Genomic DNA, 23409 nt, shown 5'->3' with positions numbered 1-23409 from the left:
CTCCTATCATCCAGTTCCATTTGAAAAGTAGGAGATGAAATATTTTGCTGCTAAGTCCCTCAAGTGTAAGTGTTTTTCAGACCATGTTTTTGACGTCCCTGAGTAGTACCTGCTGTCTTGGAGAGCCATTCTATGTGCAAAGTTTATGGTGGGGCAGAAATAGTAATTTCTGGGTTTATAAAGCCTCTCAGGTGTGAGGCACTTCTGCATAGATTAGATGGATAATGAAAAATATATTTTTCAGTAAGCTGATTTTTTCAGTAAGTTGATTTATTACCACCCCCCACCCCCTAAAGGACTTAATCTCAGTTATTCTGGAAAGTGAGATGTTAATTTTCAGGGGTTTGTGTAACCATATGAAAACTATAAAACTAATATTTCTAATACTCAATAGAAGATTCTTACCTCATTTGAAAGACAAAAACAAAACTTGTTTGGAGTGAACTACTAATTAATGGTTTTCCCATAAGACCTTGGGATATATTCTATTTTCTTTGCAGTATTTATCAACAAATATGGATCCCTTTTCTGTAATCAGGTAATTCTGAAATCTCTTCTCTTGCACAGCATAGAAGCTATTGGAAAACAACGGATGTAAAGCGGTTTGGTATTGAAGCTTTAATTGACAACATTGAAATGCGTGTGGTTTCCCACCTTCAGGTAATTAACGAAGCAGTTAAATAAGTTTTGCACACTTGTGGTCACAGTTTGGTAAGTTTTTATAATATTCCCTTGATCAATTAGGTTTGAATTCAGACACTTGAGATGCTACTTTCTACCTGCTCCTTGTTAAAGGTTACTTCGCTTTTCCTGGGAGAACAGACTGCATTACTCTGTGTTAATGTAGTTGCTGACATCCTCAATTCCTAGGTCACAGCTCATCTAACAGTTAACAGCATTTCATCTTGCCTAATGGGTTGTAAAGTTCATTAGGTGCGTGGTTATCGGCGCCTGATAAAGGTACGCTTAAATAATTATAGATTGGTAGTCAGTTCAAAAGTTTAATCGGCTTGTAATTAAAAAAAAATTGGCTTTGCTCAGTTTCCAGCTCTGTTAAACCGTTCTCTACTCGCCTTGGCGGCGCTGCCTTGTCCCTCGGAAGGCACTTGCTTGTGTTTAAGCAGAGTTTCAGGCCACCTTGTATGTGCTCCAAGAGCATATGGCAGAGAGCCCTCTGTCCATGGGTTCTGGCGGTTGCCCAGCTGCCGGATAAATTGGATCAGCCAGCTTGTGGAATGGTGGAGGACGTCTTTTTTTTCCTTTCAGTTGATTAACCTTCTGCTAATTGCTGGTATCCACCTCGCTCCGCGGCTCTGCGAATCTGGGGTGAGGCGATGGGGAGCACAGAAGCGAATCAGGAGCAGAGCGTCGTTCCTCCTGTCCCCGCTGCCCTCGGGTACCGGCCACTGACTCCCGCGTCCTTCCCGAGCCGGGATGAGGCGCCGTATGCGGGAATACCGGGCGTTCCCCGCTGGAATGCCTGATATTTGCATATATTTCCATATAATGTACGTATCATCTCCCTGTTTCTACCGCGGGACGGACTGGCGGCTCTGCGCTCCCACCTATCCCCTTATCAGATCGAAACGTTATCAGCGCTTGCTCTGGATTGCTTTCCCGTCATTCCCGACGTTGGGAAGATCGTTCAACCCTCTCCCTTGCTTGCAGCAGCGCGTTATCAGCCTTCCCACTGATCTTAATCGCCTATTTCGGTGCTTTCACCGCCGAGCTGAACCACTCCGTGCGGCAGCGGACTAAGAAAAGTTTGACCCTGAGAGACAAAGTGGCGGCGCGGGGGTGTCAGTGCCGGGGGGCAGACGGGTGTTACGGCCCCGAGGGGGTTGTTACGGTCCCGGCGGGACTGCTACGGTCCCGGGGGGATGTTGCTATCCCAAAGGGAGATACTGCGGTCCCAGGAGAGTGTTAAAGCCCCGAGAGGGGATGTTCGGTCCCGAGAGGGATGTTGCGGTCCCAGGGGTGGCCGTGCGGGGGTGTCCCTGTCCGGGGGGGCCGGTCCCGCCGCCCAGCTCCGCTCCGCCCCGCCGCGCCGCCGCTTAAATCCGCTGCCCGGCCCCCGCCGCGCTCACCGCGCTCGCCGCCCCTCGCTCCCTGCCCTCGTCCCGCCGCCGCGATGCCGCTGTGGGGCTGGATCCTGCTGCTGGTCCCCGCCGCCCTCGCCGCTCCGCCACCCGCCTGCCCCGAGCGCTGTGACCGGGCGCGGTGCCCGGCGCTGCCCGCGTCCTGCCCCGGCGGGCCCGTGCTGGACACCTGCGGCTGCTGCCGCGTGTGCGGGGCGGAGGAGGGCGAGCCATGCGGGGGCGCGGGGGGCGGCGGGCCGCCCTGCGGAGAGGGGCTGCAGTGCGTGGTACCGCCCGGCGCCGGCGTCCCCGCCTCGGCCACAGTCCGCAAGCGGGCGGCCACCGGGCGCTGCCAGTGCACCAGCACCGAGCCCGTGTGCGGCAGCGATGCCGTGACCTACGCCAGCCCCTGCCAGCTGCGGTCCGCCAGCCGCCGAGCGGAGCGCCTAAGGCAGCCGCCCATCATCGCCATCCAGCGCGGAGCCTGCGGGCAAGGTAAGGAGGGCGCGGGGTGTGTCACTGGAGTGCGGGCGGGGAGGTCCGGGAAGGGAGAGGGGTGTCCTGCAGGTGCGGGCGAGGAGGTTCAGGCCGATCATCCTCATCCCGGGTCGGGACTCTCATCCCCGGGCGGTGCTGGCACCGCCTCAGCGGGAGGAGGGACCGCGCCGTCCCGGGCAGGGTTGGAGACAAGTGTTGGCCTCGGCTCAAGTCCGGCGCTCCAGCTCAGCGAGAAACTGGAGCAAGAATGCGTTGTTTGTCCGCGGCTGCCAGTCGACAAAGAATCCTGTGCTAGACTTAAACATCTCTTTCCACCCCTCCCGGAGTGATGCTGGGCTCGAAACTGAGAGAAAGTGGTGCAAACACCCCGAAGCGGGTGCGGATGAGGACCCGAGCCCGGCTGTGCGGCTCCAGCAAAGTTTGGAGAAATAACTTGAGCGCGTTCCCGTCCAGGCGCTTTGTCACAGGGAAATGCCCCGGGGAATAAAGCCAGGAATGCAGGAGCTGTTCGGATGTGATGGAGCAAATGGGTGGGCAGAGCAGGCAGCTGCCTGCCTTGGCCCGGCTTAGCAGATGCGCTCTGATTATTAATAATAGACTTTCTGGAAAGGAGAGAGCCTGTAACAGCGTGTTGAGCTGACTCTAGGGGTTTGTGTTTGTTTTTGTTTGGGTTTTTTGAGGGTAGAGACATCTGCGATAAGTAACAATGTAACGAGTGGTGTTGTTCCTTCAGCATTCTGAGTTGTCAGTGTAGTCAAATCGGATGTAAAGTGAGTACTCAAAGCCGCAAGACTGACGCGAATTATTTGTAAACGGTACAAAAAGACGCTGCTGGGTCACTAAACTGTGGCTCAGCAGCTGGAGCGGCTGGACTGAGCAGCCCGTTGAAGTGTTTGGTGTTGCAGGATGTGACACACAGCGAGGCAAAACCGTGCTGGGATAAACAGGGGATGATCGTCACAAGATGCAACCCCTAATACAGGCTGGATTAAACCTCGTAAGCCAAGGCTGTGTGTCCTCTCCAAGCCATTCATCACCTTTAGGGGGTAATAGTAAAATTAAGCGTGAATTAAGTCTTTATTTTTTAAGTAGTCGCCTTTAGGAAGTCAGTGCTGTTTCAGTGAGGATTGATTCTTTTGGTATAGGTTGTGCCATTTCTGCACTTTTTACTTTAAAAAACACATCTTTTGCTACAATTAGTCATCATGTTTCCAGCGAAAGAATATTCTGATGGGTAGTGGCTATAGCTTAATCTTGGGCAAAATCCTGAACCTGTGTTACAGATCAGACTTACTGCTTCAATATCAATACAATCAATTTTTTGTCCCCTTGACTTTCCCCTCAGTGTCAAAGCTGTGTTGTGCTCCATGGAAAGTCACTGGCATTTCCTGACAATTAAAGCTTTCACGCTACAGTTTCCTGATCTCCAGTGTAAGATAATGCCTTGTGATTCTTATTCTCGATTCATGAAACCAATATTGTTTTCTCAGTCTTTTCTGCTGAACGTTTGCAGAATTGGGGCTGTGTTTGAGCTGAGATCAATACGTGCCTCTGCTGGGTTGTACAGAAAATGCAGGGGCTGCATAGAGACCTTGTCTGGGAAAGCTCTTCTGTCACAGATCCATCATGAGCATGTCCAGACAATCATTTTGCCCTGTTGCAGCTCTGGTTGGAGCATTACTCGTTTTCTGCATCACCAGGGACAAAAGGAAAGTGCTAGAGAAGCCAACCAGTACCGAATGTTTATCCCTAGACCAGAGCAAACATTGCTGCCAGCAAAGCTTTTTTCATATGTAAAGAACCTCAAATAAACAGGAATGGAGAGAAGGCTGCAACACTTGGACCGCTGTTTTGAAAAACCATTGCCTAATATTTCCCTCCCTACAGTTTTTAATTATTAATTTTATTTTGAGTTCATTTTCAGCAGTACTTTTGCTACCTAGAGATTGAGTTACCTTTGGTAATTTCTTTCATAATAACATACCATATAAATAATTTGGTCAATACAGTGCAATGGCCCAAGGAAATGAGGGGATGGGGATGAAGACAAAGTGTTTGTAAAGTACTTTGTGGTGTTGTTTTTAAATTTCACACCACTTTAGTAGATGATCAAGTACAATATTGTGTAAAATAACATAAAACCTTTTGTCTATTTAATTTTTCATCTGCTTCAGTCCACTCCTAGTGCTGTTTTGTCCTTCATTGTTTTCCAGGGCATCTGTTCAAATACCAGCCATGTCTGAGAGGATGCAGGAGAGGCAGGAGCAGGTTGTTCTGGATCTGTGTCCATAAGGGGGATGTTTTCCTATGCAAAATAAGGATTGTGAATCTTAAAAAATTCCAGAAAAAAATTCATAAGCCTCTGTTCTCATCCCTAAACCCTGCAGAGAGGATGGATGCAGAGCAGGTCTTCAGTGAGATGCAGCATTCTGTGGTGCAGGATCAGCCCACAGCTCCCTCTGCCACCCAGATACCCAGCAAAGACAAACCGGACTGTAGCTGGAGAAAGCCCAGGAGCTGTGAAGGGAGAGGGGAAAGCCCAGCTGTGGCTTTTAGCCAGGAAATGCTTTGATTGAATTAGTGAGGTGCCTGCACAGGGTGGGATTGTGGTGAAACATGCCCTGCCTGTGTTAAGAACAGGTGAGGCGGGTGACAAGCAGGGTGACAGTGTGGTGGCCCAGCAACCCCTTTCATTAGTGCTGTGTCCCTGTCTGGGACAGTGAGCCCTTCCCAGCAGTGCCCTGCTGTGGTGGCCATGGGCAGCATAACCGGCCGTTCCCGTCCTGCTGCCACTACAGCACCAGCAAGTCCTTTCTGCACTAGCCTGTGTAGCTGTCACAAAACAAACCTTCTCTTTCTGTAAAACACATGAGAGGTGTTGCTAGAGGATGTTCAGGTCTTCAGAGCACATGTTGGGGCAGCACAGTGTGCTCAGTACCGGTGAAAGTACCAAGGCACAGGAAGGAGGTGAAGGTGCTCTGAGCAGAGATCGTGGCTGTGTAAGAGCATCCCACACCCAGGAGTGAGGTCAGTGCAATGAGACCTCAGGATTCTGTGTGATGAGGTTCAGTGTGTTGGGAGGATGTTTTCTTTTTCTTCTGCAAATTTGTTTTTGGTGCCCTTAAATTCCTGCTGCTGACCAAGGGAAGAGGGCTCAGGATGTTCATCACAGAACTGAAACTAGAATTTCTTTCCCTCTCCAGTTTTCCCACAAGTGCTCACAGGAGTTTTAGGACAGTGTGCCCTTCTCTCCATGTTGTGCTCTTCACACTGTAAAATATAAACTAACCTGGGTTTGTCCTTTCGTCTTTAACCAGAATAAGATGAAGAAAGTTCCTTGTGGTTGCTCTCAGTTTCTAACTATGCTCTGCCTGGTTTTGAACAGTTTTTATATGTTGTCATAATTTTATTAGGCTTGCTATGTCTAATGTGGTATTCCAGTAACGTCAGCAGTCCTGGACATGTTGGCATCTGTTACAGGTGGCTCACACTCTGTTCCAGGGATGCTCACACCATGATGTCATATCTGGATTTTGATGTGAGCTCCTATGGTTTAGATTAGGCAGGTCATCACAGCTTAATTGCTTGGAAGGAAGGCAGAGGTGAATTTAGGGGTAACTCTTAGTCTAGAAAGCTGTGTCACTAACAGACAGGCTTTGCTATTTCTCTTCATCTCATTATGTTACAGTTCTAGAGGTGGGGAGGTGGAAATTAAAAAAAAAACCCATCACTCAAACTCAGTTTCTTGCAAAGTAGCTGAGCTTGTGTTTGAAATGCACCAGGCAAGACTGCATCCAAGTAACTCTATAATTATCTGGCAGAAGAAAAGGACCTCTGCAGTCAATAAACCATTTGTCATTAACTGAGTCCTTCAAAAATAGCAGCGTAAGAGTGAGATCAGTGCAGCAGAGGATGACAAAGAGATGGACCTGCCTGAATTCCTTTGCCCGTGGTGCTGATAGTGCTAATGGACTGGCAGTGCTGAGCCTTGCAGGAATGAGTAATCAGGGCAGGAAGAGAAGCTCGGCTGAGAAATCTGTGAAGCTTGGGAACTAAGCCAGACATTTATTAAGAGGAAAGTTGATACTGTTGTTATGGACAAGGCTTTCAGCTGTTTCCCTAAAGATAATAACAGGCCCATGATGGTTTGTTCACTGAAGAAATGCTGGGAGACCTTGGCAGGTTACTTGGCATGTGTCAAGCCTAGTAAAAATGACCCAGGAGGACCAGACTTTTAGGGTCTGGGTGAACAAGTGAGAGCTCCAGTGCTGTTAAATTTCCTCTGTCTCCCTCTGTTGCTGTGTTTGGGTGGTCTAAATGTCATTCTCTTCTGGCTTTCCTAAGTTTCTTTTGCAGCAACAAGAGAAGGGGAGGCAGGGAGAGAGAAGGAGGGAGGGAAGAGGCAGCTGAAGGCAATGGAAATAAATAGTAACACATTTCCAGAAGAGAACCAATTCCCAAGTGTGGGATTAAAAAGCTTTTCCAAAGCCAAGTATTCAGCTCTGAGAGGAGGCAACTGTAAGAAGTGGTTTGTCTGAAGAAACTCACCTTTTCCCCTCTCCACATGTAGATTTCCTTCCCGGGGAGCAGGCAGTAATTTTGCAGTCTCCAGACTTCAAGCAGTCAAGTCAGTAAATACAGATTGGAAACCAGGAAAGATTCAATCCTTTCATCTTCTGGGCTTTGAAATTTAAAGGTACCTGTGGACTGGACAGGAATACTTAAGGCCATGAGTAAGCAGCAGGAGTGTTGTTAAGCAGAGTTTGGATGTGATGGAGGCAGCATAACCTGAGCAGTTAAAGGAAAAACCCTGCCATCCAAGAAATAGGAGAAGCTGGAAAATATTTTTCAAATGTGAATTTATGTGTGTTTGGAGTGAAAGAAAGCAACGTCAGAAATAGAAACTGGGGTACTGTGGAACTTAACTTCTGTTGTAAATAAAGTCATTCCTCACTCCCATAAGCTGCTGGGGCCTCTAAGATCCCTGGCTGGACTTGGCAGAAAATCCCACTGTGCTTGTAACTGGGCCCAAGTGAATATCTAATATTACTTTGGAAGCTGTGTTCAGGATGTAGGAAAAAAAGGAAGACTTTATTTGCCCGTGCAGGTCATTGTGATTCTCAAATTGGTTGTCCTACTTCAAAGAGAAGAATATAACTAAAAAATCAACTTCCCTGTATCAAAGGGCTATAAAATAATGCACTGATCTTATAATAACTGATGATATTGACATCTTATCTGTAGATACCAGGAGAGTTATAGTATCTTAAGCTTGTTTAGTGAATTGAGAAGATTATAGCTACCATATTTCAGCAAGTGGAGTTGAATCAGGCAGCCAGACAGAGCAGCTCTTGAATTTCTGGGTTAATATCAGATACCCTGGTGCACTGATAAGATGAAGCACAAGGTTGGAAGTCAGTTGGGTCATGCAGTTTGTTACAAGTGCTCTGCCAGTAGCTTGTTCCTGGAGAAAAAATGTAGAGGGGGGAAAAAGTATCCATGTCTCTAATGTGTGAGGAGATGCATTTGCCTCTGCTTTGCTTGCCCGCCACCTCTGCAGGGGGCACCAGGGTGGTACCTGCTCCTCTCACTGTGAGCAGTGGAGTGTCAGTGGCACAAAAACTGTATGTGGTATTGGTTAACCAAACCTTGTTCTTGCGCCTGTCGTCTTTTCCCATCAGGGTTTCTCAGACTTTCCATTTCCCTGCTCTTGTAAAGCCTTTTTCTGGTGAGGCATGAGAGGGATGTGCAGTGAATAGTTCTACATCCACTTTTGCAGTCTTGTTACTGTAAATACCAGTGAGACTGAGCTATGGTTGTTCAAATTAAAAAGTGCTTCTTGTTTCTGGTGGCGGTTGGATTTGCACATATATTTATTGACAAGTAGTGGATAAATTAATGCATATTAAATCTAGTAACCATACATAGGAGTTATCCACTGGCCTAAAATTTGAAATAGTTGATAACATCCAGAGAAGCTTACAATATTTTTCCAGAGGCTGATGTCCTTACCCCATTTCACAGATAGTGAATCTAGGGCAGGGGAAGATAAAGAGCTTTGCTCAAGGTCAGCCAGTAGCAGAGCTGAGAGCAAACTGAGCTTTTATGAGTCCCTGCTCATTTTGCTGCCCCTTGCCAGCATTGCTGCTCCATTTTCCATTACTTTTCTTTTCCATTACTGTATTTCTTAAACTTGCAGACTGCAGTTTTGGCTTCGCTCTACAAACAGCATCGATGATCTGTCGATCTGCATCCGCAGAAAGTAATTTTGGAAGAAGGAAGATGCAGCTCAACCAGGCACGAGGAAGGAAGAGAAACCCAAACAACTCTCTTCCCTCCCACCATCCTGCCCCCAAAATAAACACAACCCCCCAGGAATCTCATGCTTCAACATTTGTGGTGGTAAAGGGATGATTCATTCCTTTTTCCAGGACAGCACACGCACTGTTTGGCATGTCTACCCTTTCTGTATCTGTGTAGACCTTTATCTATGAAGGTAAAACTTGGCTAACCCTTGTTTTCTCAGACACTAAAAGTGGGCAAGCAGAACTGAAAAACATTGAGATGATCCATAAAATAAAGTAGAATAGGTGTGTGGATAAAAATGTCACTAAGTAGCTCATGTTCATGTGGGGAGCAGTGAATATAACAATTGAAACTCTAAATGTCTTTTAAAAATGGACATTTGAGAGAGTGAAATAGAAACCTGCTCTTTAAACGCTTCATGAGAAGCTGTACCTGAAACTGGGTGGTGTGTGATGGTGGCTGTCTCAACAGTGGCAGTGCCACCTCCTTTCTGTAGCTCTCCAAGTAGGATGGCAAAAGGATGGCAGTAATCCAGCCTTGTTTCCCAACTGCTCACTGATTTCTGATGTCTACATTAAAGAAATCTGGATGGTCCTAAGACAGGTGTAGAAAATACTTCCAGAGGCTGAGAAATTCATTCAGTTTTGGAGGTATTGAGGCTTTCGCAATATAGTTATGCTGGGTTTATGTGTTGTACAATTCCAGTGCCCCATAGTAGGAAGGATGTGTATATTTTATTACAGTTTTGAGGTTTTTCTGTAGATTTATTATTATGTTTCTTTTTCTATAGATAACTTTCCTAGATATTTGATCCCTCTGTGTATCATCTCTATGTCACTCAAAGTCCTCCCACAGCAAAGTGGTGAAACCAATGCCTTCTCCAGCTGCAGAGAAACAGCATCTTAGCAAGCTTTTTTTAGCCTCTTAAGAGGCTTTTTTTAGGCTTCTCCTTAGAGACAAAATTGTTTAAGAAGCATGATAAAAAGAACTTGCTTTTATTCCCTGGTGTCTTCATACCAGGGTTCCTGGAAGTTGAAACTAAGTCTCTCTTAAGCAGGGATTTCTTCTGAAGTTGCAGTGCAGAAGTTTCTCACATACTTAAAATGAGATCCTAATGGGTTTATAATTTTAAGAGGAATTTTCGAAATGGGACAGCTGTTGGTTGCATGACAGATATAGGAATTACCACGTTGTTACTTAATCGGCATTTTGAGGTTGTTTTGCTGGTTCTCTGCCTGTGGTGAGCTGGGAGGTAAAGCAGGGTGATGACCCGACTTGGAAGGGACACAGACTGAACAGGGCTGGATAAAGGAGAGGAGAAATTACTCCTGACTCATCTGTTGTATTTTCAGCCTTCTGCACAGAGGACAATACATCTGCTTTAACCCTCTGGCTGAAATATTCTGTTCATCTGTCTGCAGGAATTCTATAACGAACTGACTTATATTTCTTAATGTTTCCAGTTCGGACAGGACTCCTGTTAGTGCCACTTTTGAGCTCAGCACTCTTTGCCCTTGTCCTGAATTGCCCCTCACCTTTATTTGGTGTGCCTGAGCATCTCCCTGCACTCTGCCCTCCCTGCTCCTCCCGGCACGGCCACCCGGCGCCTGTGCCTTTGTTGGAGTACCGCTGCCTCCCAATTCATTTGTCATCTCCAACGAGCCTGTGCTCAGCATTGTATTAATATGGCAATGCTGCTGCGGGAACGGCGTGTTCCTGCTGCCAGCACTGCTGCTCCTGCAGCCCGCGGCTCCTCAGGCATAAACCCTGCCTGTTTATGCACAACTTGGGTTTCCTCCCACCTCACCGCCGCTGTTTACAGAAGGGATCGCAGTTTCCTGTTGTGTTAGATGGAGCTGTCGCTCCGCTCTGGATTCCTGCCTTCCCTGCTTACACCCAGTTGCTTTCGAGCTTCATCAGCTTGAAAGCCGATTGCTTTTGCTCCTTGCTGTTACAGTTGTGAGCCTATTTTTTGCAAGGGCAGCCAGTACACTTGGTTTGTAAAAGAATTTCTGGCATTTCTGAGAGGTTTTAAATACATTTTTTCTCCCTGTGAGGTTCTGCAAAGGTTACTAAAGCCTGAGACTGTTCCCATCAGATTAAAGGAGGGGTTATGCCCATGTTACAGATAAATCTGGGACAGTGAGGATTCAACTTGCTTTTCATAAGTGACACAACTTGGACCAGGATGCACTCATACAGCTGCTCTTCCTCTGCAGAACCTTCAAACCATCTGATCTACCCAGCAATTCAGTAGTTGAATTGCAACAAAGATATTCTGTGTGTGATTAATTTACCACTTATTCAGCCTTGTGGATAAGTGGTAGGAAATATTCCCATTCAGCTAAAAATTTGAGTGGAAATCTGAGGTTATATAGGACCTGGTTAGAAAGCTGCAGGAGGTTGCTGCCCATTGACCACTTTGAGTGGCAAGAACATCTTGAGTCACCACGAAATTAGATGCCAAAAGAGTTTGATTCATACTAAGAAAGAAGATGGACTAAAGAGGCTGGACCGAAGTTCTCTGAAGACTTTGCTTTACAATTTAATGATCTTCAAATACTTTTTGTTGTTGTTTTCTTGTTTTATAAACGCAGAAGAGCTCTGTATGTGTCATTCTCTCCAGACTACCTGATCACTCTTAGAATCACAGAGTGGGTTGGGTTGGAAGGAACCTTAAAATCTAGTTCCAACCCCACTTGCCATGAGCAGGGGCACCTTCCACTAGACCAGGTTGCTCCGAGTCCCATCCAGGCTGGCCTTGGATACTTCCAGGGATGAGGTGACAGATATTGGTAACACTTGTGTTGCCAGTATCTGCCCTTACTTATTCCTACATTTGCATTTTCAATACCTTTCCCTCTTAAACTCTGCTCAAGGCAAGTATTAATTTGTGGCCTGTAGTGGGGAATGGGGTGCTCACAGACACTGAGGTATCCAGTGCATTGCAGCATCTTCTGCATCCCCAGTGGGAACATCCTGCTGCTTGGTGGGGCTTGTCCACTCTTTCACACTCTTTTCCCTGCAAATCGCTAAAGTCAGCTTTGGTTTTTGAGAATATCGATTAAAATGTGCAATTTATTTGCCTTCATTTTGTTACTCAACGTGAGATGTTGTATGAGAGACCACATGTTGGTCTGAAAACTGTCCTGTGTTACCTTTCCTTTGAGAGCTGTTCTGTTCTACAGACTTTGTGTAGATTTCCTATTTTGTTTAGCTTGGCAGCTCTTCGTGGTTTGTTTAAAATCACTGATTAAAATATATGGGTTTAGGCTTTTGGATTAGTAGGGAAAATACAAAGTCCTTGTTAAAGGCTGCCAAGAAAGAATTGATCATCTAAATATTATGATGATGAAAATTGACTTATTTTCCCTTTGCACGTGTACATTCATACCAAAAAGGGATTTTACTTTAAAGCCTCACTTTAATCTTGCAGTGGTTCTTGTTGCAGGAAATAGTTTAAGTGAATACCAGATTTGTGCAGTTCACTGTTTGGAGGGATTTCAAGCCTTTTATTCTACCATTATTTAAGGCTATGAAAATATTTTTGCTTTTAAGGATGCCACATTGTATTAACTTTTTTTGTCTCTGAAATCTGTGAAGTGTCTTTAGTTTCTCCATGGATCATACAAGGGGAAAAATAACTGATGTCATAGCATCTTTATTAACAAGGTGCTGTGGTTTAGACCTCTTAAAATTCCCTCCCTTCACCTAAGAGTTGCTCTTGAGCAAATTGCCTGTGACACGTAGAATGTTGTTTCTTATTTTCGTAGTGTTTTGGTTGCATAATATCCTTTTTTTGGTGCATTACACAATTTATCCTTGAATAGGAAGTGGAATATTTAGGCTTGCAGTTTTCTGTAATTCAAAAAAAAGAAAGTGTGGCAGTAGATTCCCATCTTTTTCCTTGTCTCTTTCCAGGGCTTGCTGAAACCTTCATTCTCAGTGTTAGTTGAGCACCTTTGCTGGAGTTTTTTGTCTCCATAGTTGTGTCAGAGGTTTTTCCTATACATGAATGCGGGTTTGTACAAACACCAGTGGCTGGAGTTTTATTTGGGAGGGTGGAAATTCTCCAAGTCAAACCTGACGTGGTTTGTGGTTTGTGTTGGTAGTCACTGGTTCTGGCAGCCTGGAGGTTTCGTGAGTGCTGAAGCCCTTTTGGTTTCGCTCTGCAGAGGATCCCAAACCCAGGCTGAGCTTCCAGACCCCGTGTGTGTATCTGTGTCTAAATATAATGTTAAGCAGGTGGTGGGAAGAGAAGGAAATAATCACCTATTTTCAGCAGTGTGGGTAGTTTAATGTCTTTAGTTATCCCATAAACTTCAGCAGGTTGTGGTGGCTCTGCCTGTACTGTCTGTTGCTGGGTAAGGATTTCATAGACACTCTTCTGATCATTATGGAGTTAACAGGAGAAGACAGACTGGCCACAGATCTCTGGATCCAAGCACTGGCACCAGCCTGCTGTTGGCAGACCCTGGGAGCCCACCAGGGGAGATGGTAATGCTGGGTCTGATGGACAGAGTGGGGTGGCAGAGCCCTCTGTGTGTGCTGCTCATGTGCAAGCATGAAGCAAGCCCAAAGGATATTATCATTTGGTGCCCCTGGAAGGACAGGGGCATTGCACTTTGCAGTCTGAAGCATCTTCAGCAATGAACCTGGAGATGGTGCTCCACCTTCCCTGTAATTTGCATCATCTAACAGTTCTAAAATTACAAATATTGCCAGTTGCAGCTGTTTTGGATGATTACTGTTTCATGGGAAGTTGTTTATTGTTTGGTGGGGTTTTTTAATAACTCAATGGGAATGAAAGTTTCTGGCTGTTTTGAAATAAATCAAAGGTTTTGTTTCAAGGCTGAATGTGAACTTACTGACTTACAACATGAGGATATTTGGTGTGGTCACACCAAGGGAGGGTGGCAGGGATAGACTTGCTGGTGTTTGCCTTTCTGTCATCTCATTGTATCTAAGATAAAACCCCCCACTGAATGGGAAAATTGTGCTGGTTCTAACTTCAGACAGTGGGAAGCAGACATGGGAATGCTGGGGGTTCCTCTGTACAGTTTGGATGCAGTAGGGAAGCAGGGAATGGACAGCAAACTGAGCTGGTCCCAGTGAGCAAGAGTAGAACTACAGTCTTGTTTGAAAGGGGAAAACAGGTGAAAACTGGATGAAGATAAGATTCATTTCTAACTGAGATGTGTCTGAAGCTTTATTTGAGGACCTGCTGTCATAAGAGAAGGACTTATGCCAAGAGAAGACCCTCCAGACACAATTCTCCCAACTGAATGGGAGAGTTTACTTCAATGAGATTTCAATCTCCAAAACACCTTTTCAGTGTTGCTCAAAATACCACCCAAAGCAGCATGTGTGTTATAAGCATTAATGCACAGATGCCACTTTGAGTAATGACCTAATCAGAGCCTAGATCTTGATATGCTTTTTGGCTCTTCTTTATGAAACCAAATTATTTCAGTTGTTTACAGCTGAGTGTGGTTTTGGTTTTTTTCATGGCTTGGTATTCTGTCTTGCCCTCCTTGCAGTTTGTTTACAGGTTTTAGCTCTTTTAATGTCAGTTGGCAGAGATTTGCCTTTGCATTTGAGGGCTGGCAGCCAACACACCTTTGAAGTCCTTGAAGAATTAGTTGCCTTGGGAATTTTTCATGCTGTAACCTATTTATGTTTTGGGTTTTTTTTAAGTCAGGTTTTTATCATTAACTGAATTCACAACAGTTATATTTATAATGTCATTAATAAAGGTTTCTTAGCCATGCTCGTGGGCATTTAGGGCATTGTGCAATAGTTCAATAAAAACATTACAAAACACAATAATCACAGCATATAAATAGAAAGAAGAGCAGTCTGTGGGTGAAGATCTGAACATCAGGGCCTGAAGGTATTTAGGAACTAGAGCTTTATTCAAGCTCACCTCTCAATGATTTAACAACAAAAAACCCAACCAACCAACTGAAGAAAAACAAACCCAAAGTAACCCCACAAAAGACTCCAACCCCAAACACAACCCTCCCCCCTCCCCGAAAATATTCTACTAGGAACAAAATTCCAGAAGTTTGTGCTTTAAAGAACAAGGCCAGAAACTTGGGGAAACTCTATTTTCCTGAATTCAACACTGATTATATCAAAGGATCAATTGGGATTAATTTAAGCATGGAATTAATTCAACCTCCTGTTAGTCAGGGTGTGCATTGTGGTTAGACAGGAGTATGAAAACACACAAGCAGTGGGAACTACATAGTCAAAACCATGTCATCAAGCAGAACTGAAAACTGTTGCCTTTTTCTTGCTTAATAGTCAAGCACAGACCATTAAACCTCTGAAGAGTCTCCAGCTTTTTAAACCTGGAGGAAGTTGTTTTATACCCGTTCCTCTCTTCAAGCTGCTTTTTGCTAAAAATCTCAACTATTTTATACAGCTGAAAAACGTGTGTGTTAGTGAGAAGAGGAAATTATCTCCAGAGATATCACCAATTTCAGCTCTGTCTTCTACAGTGGCTGGTGATGGCTGGAAACTTCCATGTGGTGGTTGAGGAATGAGTATCTGCTCATATTAGGTTTGTAATATTGGTGGTTTTGTGGCAATTTAGGCTTCCACATAGTAGCTGGTGCCTGGATTCAAATCTAAGGTGGAACTTTCCAGAGTGATGGTTGCTTGTAGGAAAGCTGAATTCACCTCCCAGCTCCCACGTGTTGCTTGTAGGAAAGCTGAATTCCCTCTCAGCTCAGTAATCCCAAAGAGCAATTAGCTACAGTGAGCATTAAGTATGTACTTAATAGGTTAATGGTATGGATGCACACGTGCCCATTTTGATCTCATTTCCCCCCCATTATACTTTTTCTCAGTGATAGAAGAAATTTTCAACATAACTCTTTTACTACAGCCTTTCCAATTTATGTCATCACCTGATGGTAAAGACCAGTTGACAGGGTGTTTTATTTTTTGTTAACATTCATCAATGAATTCAGCTGAATAGTACTTTGACTGCTGTTGATTTGCTTTAAAAAGGTATGTTTTCCATTTAAATGGGCAGAGGTTCAAGAGCTGTTGCAAAACTGTGTTACACAATGCAGGAATTCCTAATACATAAGCAATAGGCAGGCGTGGCAAGCTGCTGTGAGCTTTTTGGGTCAGTATGCCATGAATCAGTATTTATTATCTAACTTTTTCAGAGTATGAAATTTTGACCTTTTTTCCACTCTGCTGTTTAGTTTTGGGACTTCATAAGGAGGTGGATTATGCACAAAATACTGTTGTCTCTGAAATCCTGGCGTTTGTAGCCTCCAGCTCCAAGTGAAGGCAGCTCTGAGGTGAAGTATTTGTAGTCTCACCATGTACAGCCTGGGCAACCTTTCTCTTCTTGAATAGCTAAATACTAAAAAGATTGAAGGCATAAAAAAAAGCTGTGTGTTTCCTGTGCAGTTCCCTCATCCGTGGAGCTCTCTTTTTTCCCAAGGGCAGGATGTGACCTCTGGATGTCTACAGCATTGCAGCTGAGATGAAACCACTTTATAAGCAGTGATCAAAAAGCATATTGATGGATACAGTAGTGCCCTGTGGTGTTTTATCCCAAAATCATGTTAATCCCATCTGATAATGTGTCAAAGCACCAGTGAATAGTTCCAAACTGCAGTTCTCATTCTAGCAGTTTTCCAAAACACTCCCATTGTAGTTTCCAGCTTTATAGCCATGGCAGGGCTTGTTTGATACTGAATATTTTTAACAGAGAATACAAATCCTTTGATAAATTAATGTTTGTCAGTCAGCAAGCCCTTTTGCCTCTCTGAGGCAAAGTCCAAGGGCAAATTATGTGTGAATCAGAGAAAACACTGAATACTCTTGAGAAAAACAGTAGGTGAGAGCACAAGCTTCCTGGTTGATGTTCCTGTTTCATAAAGCAGATAAACATCTCTGGACAGTGATCCCAAACTACACAGCAGATTATGTGGTTACTGCTCTGGCTGCTGCTCATCACTGACTGCACTTTAAAGCCCTTGAGATGCTTCACAGGGTATAAATAGGAGAGAACTGTACTTCAGTGACCAAATAGTGTTTGAGTTGAACATCCACCCCTCTCATGAGGGCAATGTGTGCTATTTGGCACTGGAAAGTCACCTGAAACAAGTTGTTCACCCCTGAGTCAAACCACTGTCTGGTTAGTATTAAAAGCAGTGATGTTTTGTTCCCAAATCATTGTTGCCTCCAGCATATACTAAAAAATTTACATAATTTTCCACTCTGTTTTTTCCAATAATGGAGGGCTCTCAGGGTTTCAATATTAGGATGATTTTTAGGATAGCCCTGTGTCTCCTGCAATTCTGCAAATAAATCGTCCTGTTACACCATCAAAAGCACTTTCAGCATCCACAAGCTGCTTATTACTTAATCTCTGGACGGATTTAGAAGCCAAATGGCAAGGATGGATTGGGCAGCACAACACATTAATACTCATCTGCAAGTCAGTTCCAGGTTTGACTTGTGCCTGTGTAACATGAGATGGATGCTTCAGATAAAACAATGAAAAAAAGGGTGCTTCTTGCCTCTAAAGATGTACAAAACAAAACAACTCTTTGGGGTGTTTCCAATTGCTTAGTTGCTCCTAATTTTAAAAAGGAAAGTTTTGCCTCCAAACTACTTGAGAAGGGGAAACTGTCAGAATTGTGTGTTTTTCCCAGAGATTTTTAGATGTCTGGTGGTGCAGACAGGTTTTCTGTTGTCCACAATGGATTTGGTATCCAGTTGCTTTTGAAAATCCCACTGACCCCTCTTGAATACGCAGTGACCATGAGCTTTTGTTGCAGCACTGCCCAGGAATGCAGAGCTTTGTGGCCCCATTGTCCTCCTGTGTTGTCATATCTGACTTTTAGCCTTGGGGGTGGCTCAGTAATTCTGAAGAACATGGGATCCCCTCCTCTGGGGAGCTGATGGACCTCAGGTGGTATCAGTGGAAAGGATGCCTTGAGTATGGTTGTGTGGAGCACACGGAAGGTGTATCCATGCGCAGGTGCCAGGCTGAGCCTGGTGATCCAGGCTGTGTGGGGACACTGGTGGGAAAGGAAGCCCAAACCTTGTACACTAGTTCAGCTTTCCCAGCAGCTGCTGAGGGCTTGCTCTGGGCTCAGGACCTCGGTGTCCTCGGCATTTTACAAATGCAGCAGCATGAAACTTCAAAAACCTCCAAGAAGGCGCATTTTGGCAGAGGAACAGAGCTCGTTTGTTTGATCTGAGAAGACCATACAAGCTAAATAGACCATCCAGAAAAGAGACGAGAGCAGCAGTGGAGGCATCTGAGTACAAAATCCCTTTGACAAAGGAAAAGAGGGAAGTGCAGACCTGGACTAAACCCTGTGCTCCTCCAGTGCCTCATCCCAGGGCACCACAGGGGATGAACCGAGCTCTGTGACTCTGGCCACGGATCTGCTGCCCCACGGCCCAGTGATCCAGGCAAGAAGGTTCCATGGATCCTTCGTCCTAAGGATAAAGCACTCTGTGCAAAGAGGCAGCAAGGAAATCTGGGTCTCAGGGTCGTGCTGCAGATGAGTTTTAAGGAAGGGAAAGATATCCACTCGGAGCTTTTTTTAACTCAGGTGTTTTGCAATGACCCTCCTCCAGTCACTTGAAGAACTCATGACATGTTTTCCGTTTCTATTTCAGGCCAAGAATACCCAAACAGCCTGAGGCACAAATACAATTTCATTGCAGACGTGGTGGAGAAGATAGCCCCTGCTGTGGTTCACATTGAATTATTTCGCAAGTAAACAAGATGCCCAGTTTTGATTCTTTTTTTTTTTTTTGTATTCTTGAGAACAGCTGCCACTGTGTCAGAAAGGTTGATTGATGCTATGTAACAGCAAAGGGGGTTTTGAGGCAACAAGTATTTGTCATGCTTAAGAATTAAAGATAATTTAAGAGTCCTGGCAAAAAAAAAAAGTAATTAAACTAATGCATGTGCTGTACCTTCTTAATAAGAGTAAGTAGCAGTAGATATCCATAACCATTGAAACCCAACCAAACTCCTTTTGGCTGTGTGGCATTTGGAGTGATCTTTCAGCTTTTTTGAAGTGGTAAATATTTGATTTCCCCTGTCTTTTAGACTTCCTTATTCCAAGAGGGAGATTCCTGTTGCCAGTGGTTCAGGGTTCATTGTCTCAGAGGATGGACTGATCGTGACAAATGCCCACGTCGTCACCAACAAAAACCGGGTGAAGGTGGAGCTGAAGAACGGGGAAACATATGAAGCTAAAATTAAAGATGTTGATGAAAAATCAGACATTGCACTAATTAAAATAGATTCTCAGGTGAGTCGTTAAAACAAGACACGTTTTATTCCTCTAATTTAGTGTCATCCTTTCTGAAAACTGTTGCTGATTTTTTGTGTTTGAAGGAAAACCAGACAGTTTACTGGGCTGAGCTATACACAGAATATTTGAGCTAGTGGATATACATTATTAAAAATTTGTGGGTGGTAGTGGCTAATTTTGTCACCTCTCAGTGTAGTGCAAGAAGTCCATAGCACTTCTGTATGCATCTTAAAAATAAAAAAAACAGCTACACAATTTGCTGGCTGGTTTACACACACGTTATCTGATAAAACTCTCTCTCAGAGAATAAATGGGAGTGTTCCCTTGTGCTTGGTACAGAGATGTTTTAGTCTGTCTTGGGTGCCTATAATGAAGTCACAAATTGCTTTTAGAGGATGCATTTTCCCTCTGAAAGGCTGCACCACAGAGATATGGATACTAAAATGGAAAATATCTTTGGAAACCTCTTGAACATGGAAATTAGAGCCAGCTTGGAAAGATGCTCTTACACTGCAAGCAGTTTTCTGAACAAATGGGAATGCAACTTCCCATCCAGAGCCCTCCTGCATATCCAGTGTATGTCAGTCAGCATTATTCTGCCTCCTGCAACAGCAGGAAAGCTGTCCTGAGGTTCTGCTCATGTAGGGCAAGTGGGATATTGTGTCGAAATCCTGCATAATGTGGATGCAATGAGGTGCATGTGATTGCTTGGGATGCTGCTCACATTGGTTTCCCCTGTTTGGCCTGTGAGTTAATGACCTCCAAATTTAACAGGCAGGAATGTTTCATTTGAAACACATGACTCAAAAATGTGTAGGTCTTGCAGTGTTGTTTCAGTTCAGACCTATTCCCCAGTGAGGTCAAAAGTGTTTGTGCCAGAGTTCATGACTAAATCAGACATCTAATACAGAACTCTTGGATGACCCGAGATACGAAGTGCTTCTGCTGCTCCCTTGCCACCTTTATCTTTTAAAAGCTTTTTCTTATTTAAAATTTTCTTAACAGCAAACAGACAGGAAAACTTAATACCAATGAAGCTTTTTGTCATGTTGATTTTTCCTCCGTTTTCCTGAGGTAACCAGTTGACACCAATCATTTCATCTTAAAATAAGCAAGAGCAGAAACAAAGGAAAGGGAAAAATCCCAGTAATATTCAGTTGTCCATGAGCAAAATGGTTGGTTTTAATGAACTTTTGAGAAGCATCTCCAAGCCTGGAGGCTGAGCTCTTGCAGGAGGAGGGGAACAGGCGCATCTGGGTAGCAGGAGATCAAGTTTCACATCTCTGCTCTAAATCAGGTAGAATATGGATTAAACATGGGTCTGACATATCCTTGGCAAGAGTTCTATCAGTTGTACAATCCAGTAACTTGTGTGTTGTTCCCCCCCCGGCCTCTCCCACTGCAGCTCAGGATAATTTTTAGAAGAATTGGGAAAACCTTGTTGCATTGCTTCTATTTTTGATGGGATGGGAGACTCAGATTTCCAGCTGGCTCTAGTGATGTGGCACTGGGAAATCCTAGTGCAAGGTGAGGCCTGAGGCACCTCTGGTTGCAGGACAGATGTGAGTTGGACAGAATTAGAAACACAATTTTATGCATTCACAAAAAAGTCAAAATGGAAAAGCAATCAGCTGAGGATTTGATTCTCAAGCTGAGCTTTGATGGAACATTTTTGTATGCCCATTCAAGTTCAGTGTTAGAGCTTTCCTTTTTTGTACTGAAATACCTTGCAGTCATTCAGATTCATAAAAGGCTTTTTAAAATCACAGAGGTAATAATTTGTTGAAGTTGAAATGTATTTGATGGCTAAAGAAGCCAATGGGATGGTACAAATGACCCTTTAAAAATCTGGATATGATGTGAAAACCATCCCCAAGAATTTTTCTGAAGTAAGAGGCGAAGTTGTTAATTTTGAATAAATTATTTGAAGGTGACATCAAAGCTGCAGAAGTGGAGGTTTTTTTCTGCTTCTGTGTGGCATGTTAGGGCAGGATCTGAAGGATGAGGAATGTCTCTGTGGTTAGGAACAGAGCTGGGCTTGAAGTGTGGGATTAGGCTGTCAGCTGCTCTTCCTAAAGCTGCTCAGATTTTGCAGCAGCCTGAATGCTGGTTTTGTTTAAGGTGTGAACACCTGGCCAAAGACATCACTGGAGCTAATTTGGCTTTGCTGAGTGCAATAGGAAATAAGAGAGGATGGTAAAATCTGGGCACCAGTAAGAAAGAACAGTTTCCCTGATTGAATTCTTCTCCGTGGAAAAACATATTGCTGTAAGTGAGGAACAGAAACCTTGGAGTAGTTGTTCTAATCCTAAAATGTGCTTGTTTTTACAGTCTATAAAAGAGAGCAACTGTTTTTCTTATGTCTGTAGTGACACAGAGTAGTTTGTTGAAGTGTTGAAAGTAGGAAGTAAGGTTGGAGTCACTGTGGTCAACACGAATCCAATCTAACTATCCTTCCAAAAGCACCGAGGAGACCACAGTTCTAGAAAGAAACAGGGCAGTTTCAGGCAATTTGGATATGAGCATATAAAACTTTCCTAGAAAAATTTGGATTTTGGCAGCACAGGCAGTGACTGGTGAAATAAATAATGTGTCCTGCATGGCACGTGTGATACTGCAGTGAGTGCAAACCCCATCAAAACGATTGCACAACACTCCAAAGCAAACAGATGCTGTGGAGCTGGCACAGCTGGGGTGTGGAATTCATCTCACAATAAATAACTGCCTCGTTAAATCAGAATGTGTGATGCAGCTGCTGAAAACTAAACACCAGGAGGAAGGGGGAAAAAACTGGGTGGTTTAATGGACAACATCAGGGTTAATGGGGGGCAGAATTATAAAAGAGCCCTGTGCCCCCACCCAACTGGAAACTGGAAGCCAGAAGGAGAGGAAGGTGGAGCTGACTGTTGCCTGGATACCCTTTTCACCCCTGGAAATTGGACTGCCTGCAAAAATGATCTCTGTGGATGTGCCTATGGTTTGGCAGTGAGTACTGAAGGGAGGGGCACGGTGAATGGCTTCATTTTGAGGTGTTTCTTCTTCTTCCTACATGCTTAAAAACAGCCATGAGACACTTGTCACCAACTCTGAAGTCACACCTATGTCACAGAACACATGCCAGGCCCTGAAAGGTTTTTGTTCCTTGGTTTGGCCAATTGCTGCTTCTTTATCCCAGCCAGGACTTGGCATCCAAGTGATCCAACAGCAGTGGGTTTGTAACCCATCTCTAATCTGTGGTGGCAATTCAGCCCTTCAGTTTAAGGTTTTTCCTGCATCTTCCTAAGAAGCACTTAGTTGGACACTTTTAAATCAACAAAACCTTCTACTCTCATTCCTTTGGTGGTTTCGGAGGTAATGAGTGTCTGTATCTCTGCGGTCAGAGGGGATTTGGTCTTTTCCCCTGTGTGTAGAAACTGGAGGCAGTAGGAAAGCAAATTTCCTCTTACTGTATCAATATTTTAATAGCCCACATTTTGAAAAAACAAGACTACTTGGACACCAGATGTAGGTGGCTTTGCTGAAATGCTGATTCACTTTGAAATCTGTCGCTGGATATTACGTTGCTTCCTCTGGAGAGCCCACATATTGCTTCCAGAAGACTCACAGAAATGGAAGAGCTTGTAAAAAGCATGGATGTCAACTCCCGTTTATTCATCAGTTTAGGCAGCAGTGGTTTCCTGCCACCTTCAGCTTCTAGTAGCCCTTGGTGTGGGGACAATGCCCTGGTCCAGCTCCCCATGGAGCAAAACGCTCTCACAACTCCAGGGTGGGTCTGCCAGCACCAGCATATTTGATTTTATTTATTTAATTATTTTCAACTTTTCTTTTAATTTTTTTTAATTGTGGTTTTATTTTTTTTTAATTTTTTTTAGCAAGAGCAACAATCTCTTGCCAGGCAATTGAAAACCTGGTGACATATCAAAACAGTACTTCATCTTATTTTTTTTTTTCCTGCAAGCTTCCCATGCTCCATATTTAGATAAGAAGACTCAGTTTTGCTTTTCTAACTATGGATGAAATACTTTTGGAGGCTTGTAATGCTCTCAGCTCGGCTTTTTCATTTTCTTTGGCGTTTTGTCAAGCAGTTTCTAGATTGTAGATGATACTGTACATTTTTATATGCTCATGGCTTGTGTTTTCATGTTGCCATAATGTATTCTGAAAGTTAAATTGTTTCATTAATCAGAACAAAAATGCAATTCCCAGAAAAATTG

At 44.2% G+C, this 23409-nt stretch overlaps 1 protein-coding gene across 1 annotated transcript in view; it reads left to right on the top strand.

Moving 5' to 3' along the window:
* The first annotated feature begins 2074 nt into the window (after positions 1 to 2074).
* HTRA1 (HtrA serine peptidase 1) overlaps positions 2075 to 23409 on the top strand; it is a 33355-nt gene continuing 12020 nt past the window's right edge. The window contains exons 1-3 of the mRNA XM_071563891.1: positions 2075 to 2573; positions 18549 to 18648; positions 18988 to 19192. Of these exons, the coding sequence (XP_071419992.1) occupies positions 2132 to 2573; positions 18549 to 18648; positions 18988 to 19192 (747 nt within the window). The 5' untranslated portion in view covers positions 2075 to 2131. The remainder of the gene's footprint in view (positions 2574 to 18548; positions 18649 to 18987; positions 19193 to 23409) is intronic.

Source organism: Pithys albifrons, chromosome 9, assembly GCF_047495875.1.
Source record: "Pithys albifrons albifrons isolate INPA30051 chromosome 9, PitAlb_v1, whole genome shotgun sequence".
Taxonomy (NCBI): domain Eukaryota; kingdom Metazoa; phylum Chordata; class Aves; order Passeriformes; family Thamnophilidae; genus Pithys; species Pithys albifrons.
This window is presented reverse-complemented; position numbering and strand designations above follow the sequence as displayed.